This window comes from Palaemon carinicauda, unplaced genomic scaffold, assembly GCF_036898095.1.
Source record: "Palaemon carinicauda isolate YSFRI2023 unplaced genomic scaffold, ASM3689809v2 scaffold34, whole genome shotgun sequence".
Classification (NCBI taxonomy): Eukaryota; Metazoa; Arthropoda; class Malacostraca; order Decapoda; family Palaemonidae; genus Palaemon; species Palaemon carinicauda.
In genome coordinates, this window is record NW_027171082.1 from 44,281 (window position 1) to 60,855 (window position 16,575).

General features: G+C 38.0%; 1 protein-coding gene across 3 annotated transcripts in view; it reads left to right on the forward strand.

Annotated features, from left to right (window-relative positions):
• The window catches only part of lace (serine palmitoyltransferase long chain base subunit), a 79,898-nt gene that overhangs the window by 20,601 nt on the left and 42,722 nt on the right, over positions 1–16,575 (forward strand). For 2 of the 3 annotated variants that reach the window (XM_068368997.1, XM_068368996.1), the window contains exons 2-3: positions 3,577–3,783; positions 13,401–13,523. In XM_068368997.1, the coding sequence (XP_068225098.1) occupies positions 3,577–3,783; positions 13,401–13,523 (330 nt within the window). The remainder of the gene's footprint in view (positions 1–3,576; positions 3,784–13,400; positions 13,524–16,575) is intronic. The other variant, XM_068368999.1, reaches the window with a different exon arrangement.

Here is a 16,575-nt window from a genome sequence, read left to right on the forward strand (position 1 = left end):
CTCCAGCTTAACAAGGTGGTAGAGGTGGACTCTGACAACACCACAGCCTTGGCTTACATCTCCAAGCAGGGAGGGACTTATTCGTGGAAGTTGTTCTAGATCGCAAGGGACCTCCTCATCTGGTTAAAAGATCGAAAGCTCACGCTGGTAACGAGGTTCATTCAGTGCGATATGAATGTCATGGCAGATCGCCTTAGCCGGAAGGGTCAGGTCATCCCCACAGAGTGGACCCTTCACAAGAATGTTTGCAGCAGACTTTGGGCCCTGTGGGGTCAGCCAACCATAGATCTGTTCGCTACCTCGATAACCTAGAGACTCCCGTTGTATTGTTCTCCGATTCCAGACCCAGCAGCAGTTCACGTGGATGCTTTTCTGCTGGATCGGTCCCATCTCGACCTGTATGCATTCCCGCCGTTCAAGATTGTCAACAGGGTACTTCAGAAGTTCGCCTCTCGCAAAGGGACACGGCTGACGTTGGTTGGCTCCGCTCTGGCCCGCGAGAGAATGGTTCATAGAGGTACTGCAATGGCTGGTCGACATTCCCAGGACTCTTCCTCTAGGAGTGGACCTTCTACGTCTACCTCACGTAAAGAAGGTACATCCAAACCTCCACGCTCTTCGTCTGACTGCCTTCAGACTTTCGAAAGACTCTCAAGAGCTAGGGGCTTTTCGAAGGAGGCAGCCAGAGCGATTGCCAGAGCAAGGAGGACATCCACTCTCAGAGTCTATCAGTCTAAAGGGGAAGTCTTCCGAAGCTGGTACAAGGCCAATGCAGTTTCCTCATCCAGTACCACTGTAACCCAGATTGCTGACTTCCTGTTACATCTAAGGAACGTAAGATCCCTTTCAGCTCCTACGATTAAGGGTTACAGAAGTATGTTGGCAGCGGTTTTCCGCCACAGAGGCTTGGATCTTTCCACCAACAAAGATCTACAGGACCTCCTTAGGTCTTTTGAGACCTCAAAGGAACGTCGGTTGTCCACTCCAGGCTGGAATCTAGACGTGGTCCTAAGGTTCCTTATGTCATCAAGATTTGAACCTCTCCAATCAGCCTCTTTTTAGGACCTCACATTAAAAACTCTTTTCCTCGTGTGCTTGACAACAGCTAAAAGAGTAAGTGAGATCCATGCCTTCAGCAGGAACATAGTTTTCACATCTGAAACGGCTACATGTTCCTTGCAGCTCGGTTTTTTGCTAAAACGAGCTTCCTTCACGTCCTTGGCCTAAGTCGTTCGAGATCCCAAGCCTATCCAACTTGGTGGGGGACGAACTGGAGAGAGTACTTTGCCCAGTTAGAGCTCTTAGGTACTATCTAAAAGGTCATAACCTTTACGAGGACAATCAGAAGCCTTATGGTGTGCTATCAAGAAGCCTTCTCTTCCAAGGTCTAAGAACTCAGTTTCTTACCTATTCAGGCTCCTGATTAGGGAAGCACATTCTCATCTGAAGGAAGACGACCTTGCTTTGCTGAAGGTAAGGACACATGAAGTGAGAGCTGTGGCTACTTCAGTGGCCCTCAAACAGAACCGTTCTCTGCAGAGTGTTATGGATGCAACCTATTGGAGAAGCAAGTCAGTGTTCGCATCATTCTATCTCAAAGATGTCCAGTCTCTTTACGAGAACTGCTACACCCTGGGACCATTCGTAGCAACGAATGCAGTAGTAGGCGGGGGCTCAGCCACTACATTCCCATAATCCCATAACCTTTTTAACCTTTCTCTTGAATACTTTTTATGGGTTGTACGGTCGGCTAAGAAGCCTTCCACATCCTTGTTGATTTGGCGGGTGGTCAATTCTTTCTTGAGAAGCGCCGAGGTTAAAGGTTGTGATGAGGTCCTTTAGTATGGGTTGCAGCCCTTTATACTTCAGCACCTAAGAGTCGTTCAGCATCCTAAGAGGACCGCTACGCTCAGTAAGGAAGACGTACTTAATAAAGGCAGAGTAATGGTTCAAGTCGTCTTCCTTACCAGGTACTTATTTATTTTATGTTATTTTTGAATAACTAATAAAATAAAATACGGGATACTTAGCTTCTTTGTTAACATGTATGCTGGTCTCCACCCACCACCCTGGGTGTGAATCAGCTACATGATTATCGGGTAAGATTAATATTGAAAAATGTTATTTTCATTAGTAAAATAAATTTTTGAATATACTTACCCGATAATCATGATTTAATTGACCCACCCTTCCTCCCCATAGAGAACCAGTGGACCGAGGAAAAAATTGAGGTGGTGTTGACAAGAAGTACTGGAGTACCTGACCACAGATGGCGCTGTGGTGTTCACCCCCACCTGTATAGCGATCGCTGGCGTATCCCGACCGTAGATTTCTGTCGGCAACAGAGTTGACAGCTACATGATTATCGGGTAAGTATATTCAAAAATTTATTTTACTAATGAAAATAACATATTTTCCCACCAGCACCAACCTCTTTGAAAGTCCCAGCTGCAATCTTAAAGGATGGTCAAACTACCTGTAGGTCGTTAACACCTCGTTATAAGTTTTTAATTACCATATTCCCAGCTTTATTGTTATTATCCTCTCATGTAAGGGCCTCTGGTTTGTATAGTTAAGAAATATACAAATTACTAAAGAAATTTGTCATATTTTGGTGTTCTAGAGCCATTAATTTGTCAGAGTCTGTCGTTATTAGAGAATTTAAATTCTTATTAAAGTTGTGTAGTGTATTTTAATACAGGTATTGTACTGATACTAGACACATTTGAGTCATCATGCCATATATGATAATACTAAGTGATATACAGTATTCTACTAGCAGAAGAACCACTTTTCCATTTATTTACATATATGATATTTTGAATCAAATTGTGATCAACCTGTTAGTGGTTAAGGCTTGCTTAATCTTCTGGCACCCTGGGGATGGGCAGAGCCTCAATGAATTCAGGTCATATGTCTCTTCTTGTGCCATCTCTAAACTCAACCCAATTCTGAGATTCAACCGCCCTTCGGATTGTCTTGTCATCAGAATGTTATGTTATTCATTTTGTTCACCTATAAATGTAAAGGCCAAACCCTGGTTTGGCCATGTTGAGAGAATGGGAAATGGCTGTCTGCTAAAGAAGGTGATGAATGCAAGAGTTGATGGGAGAAGTACAAGAGGAAGGCCAAGGTTTGGGTGGATGGATGGAGTGAAGAAAGCTCTGGGTGATAGGAGGGTAGATGTGAGAGAGGCAAGAGAGCGTGCTAGAAATAGGAATGAATGGCGAGCGATTGTGACGCAGTTCCGGTACGCCCTGCTGCTTCCTCCTGTTGCCTTGGATGACCGCCGAGGTAGCAGCAGTAGGGGATTCAGCATTATGAAGCTTCATCTGTGGTGGATAACGGGGGAGGGTGGGCTGTGGCACCCTAGCAGTACCTGCCGAACTCGGTTGAGTCCCTTGTCAGGCTGGGAGGAACGTAGAGAGGAGAGGTCCCCTTTTCTGTTTCATTTGTTTGATGTCGGCTACCCCCAAAATATTGTGGGATTGCCTTGGTATATGTATGTATAAATGTAAATTTGTGTCTTCATCGTCTGATGAAACTACTAAACTTGATAATGATTTTCGCTTTTAGAATGGAGCAGCCATCCCCATTCAAAATGGAGGCAAGGTCATCCCGGTGGCAGACGGCAAGCCGGAGAGAAAGGCGCGTCACCACAAAGAAGAGGAGTGCTCCCTTTTCGTGGCGTTCTTCACGTTCGTCTCCTACGGGGTCCTGCTCCTCGTGGGGTACATAAAGGAGTTCTTCAACCCCCCTTCGACGAAGGAGAAAAACAGAGAGGTAAGGACGTCGGTGCAGGTGTGTTGTGGACGTTGTGATAAGGCGGCTGAATGAATTTACATATCCTTCTGAGTTTGAATTTTATCTAAATATAATGGAGGCAGAATTATTGATTAACTATTTGTTTGCTTGATCATAGAGAAATCTTTAGTTAAACTAATCAATTTTTTTTTGTATAGATGTAAATAAACTGTACATTGAAGCAACGTTAGTTGAGACTTAATCTTATTTTCATTTAATATTTAAAAAGATATAATTGTTTTATTAAATATTTATCAATTGTGTAGAAAGTATAAATTGGCTGCTTATTAGAAAAAATCTTAGTTGTCCGTTAGCGCTTTTATGTAAAGGGCCGAGGTATGTTTAGTGCTTTGGTTTTGCGCTTCCAGTTAATGTAGTTCTCAGCCTTTATTTAGTTATATAATGTAGAATATTTTATCTTTTAGTTGTATGGTAGTCATGTCATAGCAATCGTTTTAATTTATTAGAAAATAAGTCATAGAATGCTTCTAGATTAAAGTTGCGCTTAACGAGTACAATTTTCACGTGGGACGCCTCTTTGTAGCTGTTTGTGTGAAGGTACATAGCTTTTAATGTTATCTGGGTGTGAACGTTGTCTGTTATTCTTACTATTTTCAGATGTTTAGTGACGAAAACTGAATGGTATTTCATACAAAATATACTAATTGTGTTGGGTTATGTCTGGGCTAAAGAAGATACTTTAAATTTAACCATTTTATGTTGTGGATATACTTTGTAATATTTTTTTCAATCTATTTATACAAAATGAGTAATAATTTCATCAGTTATGTAGTATACAGTACTTAGTTGGGTTGGCTCGTTTTAGTGAGAAATTTGTAGAAGTTTTCTTTGATGAATATTACTTTTTTACGTTTGTAAAATGTTCCGAGCTCAATGTACTCTTGTTATTATGTTTAACTCTAAATTCTACAGCATATAAGCTCGGTAAAGTTGGGACCGACAAAATTCACACGTTTAAAAATCAATAAAGATCGCGTCCTTTGAATAAAATTTATAAACTCAGTAAAGATCGAGTCGATTAATACAATCCTAAACTTGGTAAAGATTGTATCATTAAAACTCACGAATGATAAATTTTCTTATTCAATCAGATTGGCACAGCTAAGACTATCAAAAACAGAAACATAGCTAAATGAACACTTATACACTCCAACATGCACAACAGATAAGTACAGGGGGAGTCGTCTTCAGTGTCAATTTCCAGTTATCCCTAGCTACAATGTGTTTTGTATTACAAGCATAACTAATTGGTAAAGCTTCCCTTTGATCCCCTGTTCCATTGAACTGGACATTGACTCGTGGTCGGTTCCCACTTGACATTGAGGTAGCGCCTCCGGACCAGCATCCAGTTTATGTACCTCCTCCTTCATCTATGAGAGCAAGGAATGGGGGTTGATCTGCTTATAGAAATCTCCAGTATTTGATGCACAAATCCTAAAAAAAGTTTATCCTGGTAATTGAGCACAAAGATGTATTGTACAGTATTGAATTATATCAGAGACTTGAAGTTTATGGGTATGCTTTAAACCCATATAAAGTAAAACCAGCCTCTTAAGACAGGAAAAGTCATGAGTCATGAAAAATCAAATTAAGGAGAGGTAAAAAAAGACTGAATCGTGGAAAAATTAAAATAAGAAGTCTAAAAAAAAAGGCTAATTTTTGCAGTGCAATAATTTAATTTCATGAATTTCATCATGGAGAGAAGGGACTTCTATTTCTTTGGGCCTCACTACTAGAAAAAGGGCCTCAAGAAAGTGTGAAAAAATGTGTGAATGGGCTTAGAAGAATATGGCAAGTGGATAATGAGTGTTTGGATAAGGTCGGAGAGAGAGGAGGGACGAATGGTAAGGGTATTTATATGTAATGAACGGCAAGTATCCGTACACGAATGCCCCCTCGCAAATGCACCTTCGGGGACGAGGTAGTTCTACAAACTTTACCTCATTTTGGGGTCTGCCATTATTAATTCACTAAATAGTATATGTGCTGTGGACACGAATAGATAAAGAAAGAATGATGAGTAAAAGTGTGGACATTAAGGAAAAAATAAGGAACATTATGTGGAAGTATGAATGAGAATTCTTGATTTGAAAAGTGATTGAGAAGGCCTATTGATTTATTACTACTTCCTTGAAAGTTGAAGTTGTAACAATATGATAATACATTTCTCCTTGCAAAGTATGAAAATGTCTGACAATGCCAACGAGGAAAAGGAATGTATTTATATAAAATCTCGGATGAAATATGGCATGAAATTTATAGTAAAAGAGATACTACTGTTTTATGAAAAGAGGACTGCATAGGTAGTATTTTGTCGCAAAATCTTACACGTACTGGAAATCAGACGGAAGTCTCTCTCTCACTGTACACGTCCTGCTCTCTACCCTTACGAGAAATCATTTCAAGACATACCTACCAACACAGACAACTATACCGCTGGACCAACAAACATAATGTGCCACCTTGCTTAAGCATCCCTTAATGCTTTTATCTTATTTTTATTTTGGAAAATGTTAGATTTTTATCCATTAGTGGCTGTAGTCTGTGCCATTTTTATTTTTGCTGCCGCTTTCTCTCCAGAGACAGAAAGGTATAGACTGCGCACTCACTTTGAAACTTCGTAATGGGCAAGTGGTGGTCGATCCCCTGTACGAATAGATGTTACCCCCTTTTGGTGTTATCTTTTATAATGAATCTTTCTTGCCGTCGAAGATTTTCAAGCGCAGGTTGATGATGTTTGCGTTTCCTATCGGAAGAGAGAGAAACCTTTCATTTAGTTATAAGGTATTGTAAGTCCTAAACAGTGTCTCCAGCCATCTGGATTCAGGAGTCGTCATACTGTCTGCTTGAAGGGATGTCCATTCCTTTTGATGAATTAAATTTTAATAACTCATTCAGATAAATATTTTCTTACATTAGAGATGATAAAAAGGTGTTTAAAATTCGCCATAATCCAGTATAGATCTTAAGATACAGAGTTAACGTTTTCAAGCGTATTGGTAGATTCCTGAATCTAGGTGGCAATTGGCTGAATTTTTCAGTGGTGGAGAATAGGTTATGACAGGTAAGAACACCTTCATCCTTTTTCATCTGATAAATCTCCCATGCAGTAACGATAAACCTCCCTTTCAGTAACGATAAATCTCACATTCAGTAACGATAAATCTCACATTCAGTAACGATAAACCTCCCATTCAGTAATGATAAATCTCACATTCAGTAACGGTAAATCTCACATTCAGTAACGTTAAATCTCCCTTTCAGTAATGATAAATCTCCCATTCAGTAACGATAAATCTCACATTCAGTAACGGTAAATCTCACATTCAGTAACGATAAATCTCCCTTTCAGTAACGATAGATCTCCCATTTAGTAACGATAAATCTCCCTTTCAGTAACGATAAATCTCACATTCAGTAACGATAAATTTCTCAGTAATGATAAATCTCCCTTTCAGTAACGATAAACCTCCCTTTCAGTAACGATAAATCTCCCATCCAGTAACTACAAATCTCCCATTCAGTAATGATTCAAGGTCCTTTTATTTATCTTAACCATTTCACATTCCAATCTCGATTTCCATCTCGGATAGCCGATGGACGACGATAACTCAATGTTTAGTATGGGTCTTTTGTATAGAACTGTGCAAGTCGTCGTAAACTAGCGGGGGGAGAGAATCAGATTTAAAAGGGTGTTTGTGGTGTGCCTTATGTTCAAAATGCTTGCTGTTCTGACAATATTGACAAAAATGGACAAATGCTTTCCACAAGACTAGACAAGTGAAACTTGAATTTTATTTATTTTGTTAATGCTCATTGCTTAGTGAGATATTAATTGAAGCTACATATATATTTATATACATTACTCTACTTATACAGTGGTATATGTCTTATATTATATGATTTTGTTTATAAAAATGTCTTAATTATATCTTTAAGGTTAGACAAGTATATTAAGAGATACAGTACAGGAACTGCACAATGAGGTATTATGTTTTTGTCATGTCTGCAAGTACTTCTGATATGTATGAAGCATTATTTGTTCCTACGCTTATGTGCAAACCACCCGTCCTTCAAAATGGAGAATCTCTTCAGCATAGCTGGAACCCCTTTGAAGTTACGACAGGAGGCTAGTGCGGACGAGTAGCCCCACACACTCCTTGCAAAGACATTTCAGTCTTGTCTTTGGTCCAACTCATGCAGATATACGTTTGCATCCTATCCAAGGATTTTTAAATCTTTTCCTCATGCTTTTTAGTTTGAATGGTTTTTTTCATTGGCCTTGTGTTGATGTTAAAACACAGCTGGGATTCACATACAAGAAGAAAAGGGTAAACCAATGATAGATTTTCACTCTTTAGATTTTTGTAGGGGCATGATTCTGTGCAATTATTCCCATGTGCCGATTGTAGATCGTGGCCTTTAAATGACGGATGTATCCTTCTAGGAGAAAGGGTCAATTTATTTGAGGTGCCTTTCTTGGCGTTACCCAAGACAATGTCCAAGAGACTACAGTGCAGTACTTATAATCACAGTATACTATAGTATAGCACTTCTCTCTCCTCATTTAGTTTGCTGATCGCTAAGGCTTCTGGGCATGTGCTGGAAGCTTTCTCGTGAAGACTGCTCCAACGAGTTTGACCTTTCCTTCCTTGGGTCTTGCAAGTAGGCTCTCTTATGTCAATTTTCAGGGAGTTGGTATGTAGGGGTTCTTCACCTGTAGTGTCCCCAGTGTCTTTGATTTCAGTCATACTCTTGTGAAACCAGCAGTGATTCCCTAAATTTGTCTGAAGTCGAAGGTGGCTTTCGCTCCGGGGAAAGTGCCAGTTCTAAAGCCAATGAAAAACGTGAGACACTCTGGTGCCAGTGAAAACTGCTTGTTGCTCTTGTGCTAGTTACTCCCATTATCAATGTGTCAGAAGCCCCAGCATCTCTGTGTTATCTGTGATAGTGTGTGTGATAGTGTCCACCAATTCCCCAGTTATATTGATACCTATTGTCATGGTTCCTTTCCAAGCAGTGGTTTTCTCCCTAGCGGAGCGTCGTTGATGGTCACTCAAACTACGACTTCTCTGTTTGCAGAGCCTTGGGGGAATGTTGGTAAGAGGAGAAATCGAGTTCTCTTTTAAAATGAGTATCCCTATTGTAAAGGACAAATTTTTTAAAGTAATTTGACAGAGTGACCAGGGCTACTCGCCCGTCCTTACCGCCTGTCGTTAACAGCTTTGTCATTGATTTAACTGGCCATTTCAGCTGAAGACATTCCCTATATTGAAGGACAGGTTTGTATGGCTAGGAATAATACAAATAACTTGAAATTTATCTTGTTTGTTCTGCATCATGCAATTAGTGCATTGAAGTGTGAAGTTGCGATGTCATGAGATCATAATTACTGCTGTACAATATCAGTATTTTGGAGGTGTCCTCTAGAATTTGGCGGCTTGCTGCATTCTGGCAAGTGATGGTGCTTCCGTAAAGGGTTATTTAGTACCGTAGTTGAGTTGGTAATCTTGAATCTGGTTAAGCGTCCAGATTTCAAAATTAGAAAATGCTTTTAGCCATTGTATTCATGCTGTAGGGTACATTGCTTTATGTAAGTAAGTGCATTTGTTCTTGCGTGTATAGAACCTTTGGGGTTTTATAGAATGGTGATGTGTCTTCAGTAGTTTTGAAAGATCCATTGTAATTGTATTATTGGTATTATTATTAGCCAAGCTACAACCCCAGTTAAGAAAAGCAGAAGGCTATAAGCCCAAAGGCTCCAATAGGGAAAGAAACCAAGTGTGGAAAGGAAATAGAATAAACTAAAATCAGTATAGCTTATTATTACTAGCTAAGCTACAACCCTAGTTGGAAAAGCAAGATGCTATAAGCCTAAGGGCTCCAATGGGGAAAAATAGCCCATTGAGGAAAGGAAGTAATGAAATAAATAAATGATATAAGAAGTAATGAACTATTAAAAAAAATATAAAAACATTAACAACATTAAAACATATTTCATATATAAACTATAAAAGGAAATATAAAAACATTAACAACATTAAAACATATTTCATATATAAACTATAAAAGGACTTATATACGCCTGTTCAACATAAAAAAAACATTTGCCACAAGTTTGAACTTTTGAAGTTCTACTGATTCAACTACCCGATTAGGAAGATCATTCCACAACTTGGTCACAGCTGGAATAAAACTTCTAGAGCACTGTGCAGTATTGAGCCTCATGATGGAGAAGGCCTGACTATTAGAATTAACTCCTTGCCTAGTATTACGGAGTGGATGGAACTGTCATGGAAGATTTTAATGTAAAGGATGATCATAATTATAAAAAATCTTATGCAACATGCATAACGAACTAGCTGAACTATTCCAGATTAGGAAGATCATTCCACAATCTTGTCACGGCTAGAAGAAAACTCATAGACAGTGTTGAGCCTTAAGATGGAGAAGGCAAGACTTAGAATTAACTGCATTCTTGGTACTATGTAGAGGATGGTACTGACTTGGAAGATCTGAATGCTAAGCATGGTCTGCAACATGCATGAATGAATGATGGTGCCATAGATCCAAGTCCAGATCAGGTATAAAGAATTTGTTTGATTGCCACTCATTAGTGGTTTTTTACTCCCAGCCCCATCGAATTAGAATGCATCGTAAGGTAATGCATTCGGCTTAAGTCTTAGGGAGAGGTAGAATGAATGACCATTAACCCCCTCTGTTGTTCCTCTCTCGAAGCAAGGCAACAGCTGCTGATTGGACGTGTGATGCTAGCGAGTTGCAAGAACACCTTTTTGCTGACTATATCTACCATCAAATTAGAATGCATCCTAAGGTAATGCATTCGGCTTATGAAGAGGTAGAATGAATAGCCGTTCAAGCACTCGATTGTTCCTCTCTTGAAGGGATGCAGCAACTGCAGAATGGACATCTGATGGTTGCGGGTTACAAGACTGAGCACCTTAGACTATATCCGCCTAGAGGCAACTCCTCCATCCTTCTGGCAAGGAGGAGGCCATAATAGCATTTATTTTTCTTATGATTTGCTGTTATGAATCAGTCGCTTACCTCGCTCCTGTACGTGACCAGAAGATGACCTGTCGTTAACCAACTGTCTTGATAACGATTCAGTGGTCCTTCTAACGCCACTGAAGACATATCGCTATTTTAAAGGATTTTGGAGTGTATAGCTTGAAAGAATGAATATAAATTACTTCTGAGAGTTGTAATGTTTTGTAACAAAAGATTACAGATAATGCCACTTTGCTATGTATTTTGTCTTTCTCTTAATTAATTTGCTCTTATATACTGTAGTTAATATTGCTCACTTTTGGATTAGTTATTATCATAAGCTTTTTCTACTTACCGTTCAGATAATTCATCTGTGTGTTTGCATAGTTTAACATGGTAACAATACACCACATTTACCCTGAAACGACACCAATTTAGCTGTTTTCCAGAGCTTCAGCTATGGTTTCTAGAGCTTTTGTATGAGCATTGGTGCCATAGATTTTAATACATTTCCAAGGATGCTGAACTATCAGGAGTTGGCATTTTGAAAGATTATAGAAAACTCATGGAAGATATATAAGGAATCCAGATGGGCATTCGCTTCTTCATGCCACGACTCAAATCGGGTCATTTCTAAGACTATTCAAACCACAATCACACGACAGTTAAAGTAATAGGGTCTATAGTCAATTCTTTTTAGTGAGGCAGACTTGCACCGTCTCGCAGGGGTGCCCTTTTAGCTCGGAAAAGTTTCCCGATCTCTAATTGGTTGGAGAAGATCATTCTAACCAATCAGCGATCAGGAAACTTTTCCGAGCTAAAAGGGCACCCCTGCGAGACGGTGCAAGTCTGCCTCACTAAAAAGAATTGACTATAGTTTCCGTCTGCTCTTTCCCTACATTCTAGATGCAAGTGGATGAGTTAACTAATTATAGCTATGGGAAAAAAAACTTTTTCCTTAGAATATCTGGACATTTCTTTGAACAGAACCTATTTTTAAATTCATGGATTTGTATGTTGAAAAATTTCATGTTTTAACATATTATATTTTTCTTAGTTGACTCAAATTATATTTATCATCAACATGCAATGTATCTCAACATGCGTAGAAATCTATGTGGAAGTTTTTTCTTAGTAGACTCAAATTATATTTTATCATCAACATGTATCTCACATGCGTAGAAATTTGTGGATATTTTTGTAAATGGAAAATTTGAAATGGTTTTAGGACATGTAGACATGCTGGAAATTTGAAAAAAATGCTTTCGTTCTGTATTTTGATGACGTATGGTATACCATTTTGTTTCCTATGCACCTTGTAGAGCTGAATGTAAACGTGAAGAACTAAACTTATGTTTTAAATTTTACCATAAGTACAATTATAACCAGTTTTGTGACATTTTAAATTATGTTTTAAGCTTACAATCAATTTGATTTAGCATGTAGAATAAATTTTGCATAATTTTATGAACGTTGTTTATGCAATTCACCTTTATGACAACTTGGTTCTGTCATTTAACGAACTCGGTAAACCTGGGACACGCTTCCCGCATGGTATGAGTAGCAGCACAAATTTAAAATACTGTATATCTCAAGTAAAAACTGTTATTTAAACCCTCTAAATTTCTCGTACAAGACTCGTGCTAAACGCAGTTAAAGAGATCTTGTTTTTTTTACAGAAGTGTTTGGATGCCACAAATACATATGCATGCACAGTCTAATGATTTCTGCAACATTGCTTCAGGTGTTATGTATGTGCATGCTAATAGTTTAGCATTGCTTGTGCACTTGCATTCCTCTTGCATGAATTTAAAGTTATTGATAAATCGGAAGATATAAGATTCATTAATACCTTATTTGTGTTTACTTTGTTTCAATATTTTGGGTAACTGAAAAAAAGATACAAGATTCTTTAATATCTTTTTTTGTGTTTACTTTAAGTTTCAATATTTTTTGTAACTGAAAAAAGATACAAGATTCTTTCATATCTTTTTTGTGTTTACTTTGTTTCAATATTTTTGAGTAATTGAAAACTCAGAATATACAAGATTTTTTAATGTCCTTTTTGTGTTTACTTTAAGTTTCAATATTTTTGGGTATTAAAAAGGTTCAATTTTGAGAAGTGAGGGTTTTTGAGGTCTTGGAAAACCTTCCATTATATTTTAACTGTGGTTGCCTATGTTAAAGTTACATAGCCACCCACTTCATTTTAATCTTGTATTGCCATTCGTAAAATATGAATCTGCCCATATTTTCATTAATCAAATCTTGTCACTGTACATTTGCATCAGTAAAGAATTCTGTAAATATTTACTCTAGTAAGTTGTTCTCTAATACATAATGAAAGCATAAAGAATTGGTATAGGTCATAGATCCATAAGGTTTTAAAATGGTAAGGTCTTTTTAGTTATGTGGCTGTATAAGCTTGATTCTTATGCTTAAAAGCTTGTCCATTTTTGTCATTAGTCTTTTGGAAATGGCACCTTTTATTTTTTTTTTGTTACTTTCCCTCCACTTAATTTTACAAAGGAATAAATCTTTTCACACAACAATTATGACAAAAGGAAAACGAGGAGTGTTCGCCATTCACCAACTTCACGATCTATCTCTCCTATGGCGTCCTCTTCTTCGTCGGCTACGTTAAGGAATTCTTCTACCCCCCATCGACCAAAGAAACAAACAGAGAGGTAGAGTTTAACAGGAATTCATTTTTGACTCACTCAATGAGCACTTGAAAAAACTGTTTTTGTTGTTCTTAGAATATTAATAAAACTTATTTTAAGTTGACTGGTGTTTAGGATAGCAGGCAGCACAAGAAAGTGTGTGAGCCTGTTTTTCATAACCTCAGTGGATCATATTTGTCATGAATGGTCACTCATACAATTTAGCTTTTTAACATGTTAAGGGTTGTGTCTTAACAGCACTCTCATCTATCATGTTATGTGTATTTAATTTTATTTACAGTATTGTTAAATGTATTTTCTCCTAATTTTTGTATATCTAGATTTCAGTGTAAGTTAAGAACCTCGACGTTAGGTGTACCGTTTCCCTTGGATGTAAAGCTTTCCTCATTTTAGGGATTTAAGAATCGGGTATTGGGGCTGCCATGTCTGGCCTAAGCGGCACGGGATGTCTCAGGATGCGGGTTGTCCCCTTTCCCTTTCGCTATGCTGTCGGTGGCTTTGCGGCGGGCCGGTACTTCTCTCCCACGTGTCCTGTCCAATCTCGTTCTCCGTCTATTTCTCAGCTTAGCTAAGCACCTGCATGTGTTCTTACAAAGAGCAACAACCTGTGCTCAAGAGGGAAGATCAAACATTGAAATTGGGTTTTGAATTTCTCAAAAATACGAACAGAGAAAGGGCTAACTGGCAGAGAAGACCACCTGCATTTGTGAGAGATTCTCCGTTGGCTGCCATTACCTTTCCTTCACTGCCTGGCCTTGAATACGGTGGACCTTTCTTATAATGGTTATCAGTAACCTAAAAGTTATTTTTTATCTTTGGTGTTCTTGGCCTCTTTGATATATCTGTCACTCAAAGGGAGAGGGTTTGCGCGTGTGTGTGTGTCATGCTGGGGAAAGAAGAATGTCATATGATTTTACCAAATGATTTTTTCCATGAGTGGAACAATGCTAGAAGATTTTGTGCTTTTTATATAAGCCATACTTATTTATTTATTTTTTTAGGTTTTTTAAAGTAGGTTCTATACCTTTATGCTTAAATACAACAATGTCCCAAAGATTCGTCAGAGAAAAATTGTTCCTCTACATAAGATCAAATCTTTTTGATGGTTAAGGAGACCTACTTTTGTGTGATTAGATTATTTCGTATCAATACAGTTCATAAAAATACAAATAATAATGATCATGTAATAGTGTCAATACAGTCTATATTACAAATACTAACAATAATTAGATACGATAAGATATCCTTTATTTAGCAAAGAAATTCATAGCAAATCATATCTTTGACTTTGTTCAGTTTCAAGTTATAGTTACAGAAGGTCTTTAACTTACAAACTTAATACGTTCCAAGAGGCTGTTTGTAATCCAAATTTTGTTACATTAGCGTAGGCTTAACCTTAAACCCATGCCTATGATTTCCAGCCTCGAAAGTCAACTAATAGTCAGGTCTCCTATGAAATAGATATCGAGTTATTAAAAAAGTTTTGATTACTGTATTAAATAGTATAATATTGTTTTATTACTCTTTATTTACCTTTATTTTCAGTTATATTTGTGTTTGTATATCCAAATGTTTGTAACCCTTTCACCCCCAAAGGACGTACCGGTACGTTCTCGCAAATCACTATTATTTACAGTTTTTGCATATTTTTGATAACTTTATGAGAAACTTCAGGCATTTTCCAAAAGAATGAGACCAACCTGACCTCTCTATGATAAAAATTAAGGCTGTTAGAGCAATTTAGAAAAAAAATATAGCAAAATGTGCTCGAAATTTAACCTTACCTCGGGGGTAACTTGCGAGACCTTCTGTACCTGTACGGGGCTTGACGTCTCCACTTAGACGGAATATAAATGCTAATGGAATGCAGGTTTAGAATTTTGAATTGATAGCTCTTTGTTAGATTTTAACTCTTTAGATCTAGGTAGATAAATTCTTTTAAGGATGTATGGTGGGTAGGAAGTGAGTAGGTCTTGGGAAGGACCTGTTAGGTGGAGAAGATCAAGAATGAGGCAGAGAACTAGATGGCTAGATAAGGTGAAGGATGATATGGAGAGAAGAGGTTCGGTGGAAGAGGATGCCTTTGATGGAAGGCATTGGAGAGGGTGCATCAGTCAACCGACCCTTTTAATGTAGGGATAACATGCATCATGGCTAGCGTTTATTATTGATTAATTTCCCCCCCCCCCCCTCTTGTTTGATTCTGGTGAATGACTTTCATATCTTGTTTACAAAAAAATCCAACTTTATTTGCGATATCGGGAGTGGGGACAAATAAATTTTATCCCACCCTGTTTCCAGTGCCTCAATATTTTTTATATTTTTTTATTTTGGTTAATATTTTACATTATTTTGGGTTTTATCGAAATTGTAACTTTCTCTTATATAATTATTTGTCATCATTATAATGGTTATAAACTTAAGAGTTAATTGGTACAGTTTAAACTTTGTGGAGTTCCCGATGAGAACTACATCAGTGCACCTCACGCAGCACACAGTAGGCATAGTATATGCAGTATCCTTAAGAGCCCTAGCGTGTAAACAATAAGCACGTGATCAAAAGCATTTTTACTCATTTTAAAAAGTGTTGTTGAGCAAATAATTACTCTATTTTTCTATACATCACCGTAAGATTTATAAAAATGTATATGAATCATGTAATTACAAGCTCAGCGACTTTGGCTGGAATCACACTTGTCTTCTTGCTCGAGGTTTTTGCCAACCTCCAGCCGATCCTCGCGAGCGGAAGTGTTTTAGCTCACACTACGATCTCGAGGTTCGAGGAGCAAATAGGAAGAAAGTGTAAACAAAACAGATCAGACATCATCATGGCGGACAGAAATTTTCAGACTGTTGCAGTAATATGCATTTTTGGAATATTACGTGCATTGAATAATGCTACTATTACCACTTGATGAACAAGGCTGATTTTTATTATCTTTTGAGGCTTGTTGGACTCAAGATTGCCAAACAAGAGCACATCCTATTTGCTGCAGCCATCTTGTTTATTTACATCCGAAGTCATGCTCACGGTTTGTGCGTACTGCTTACCGTC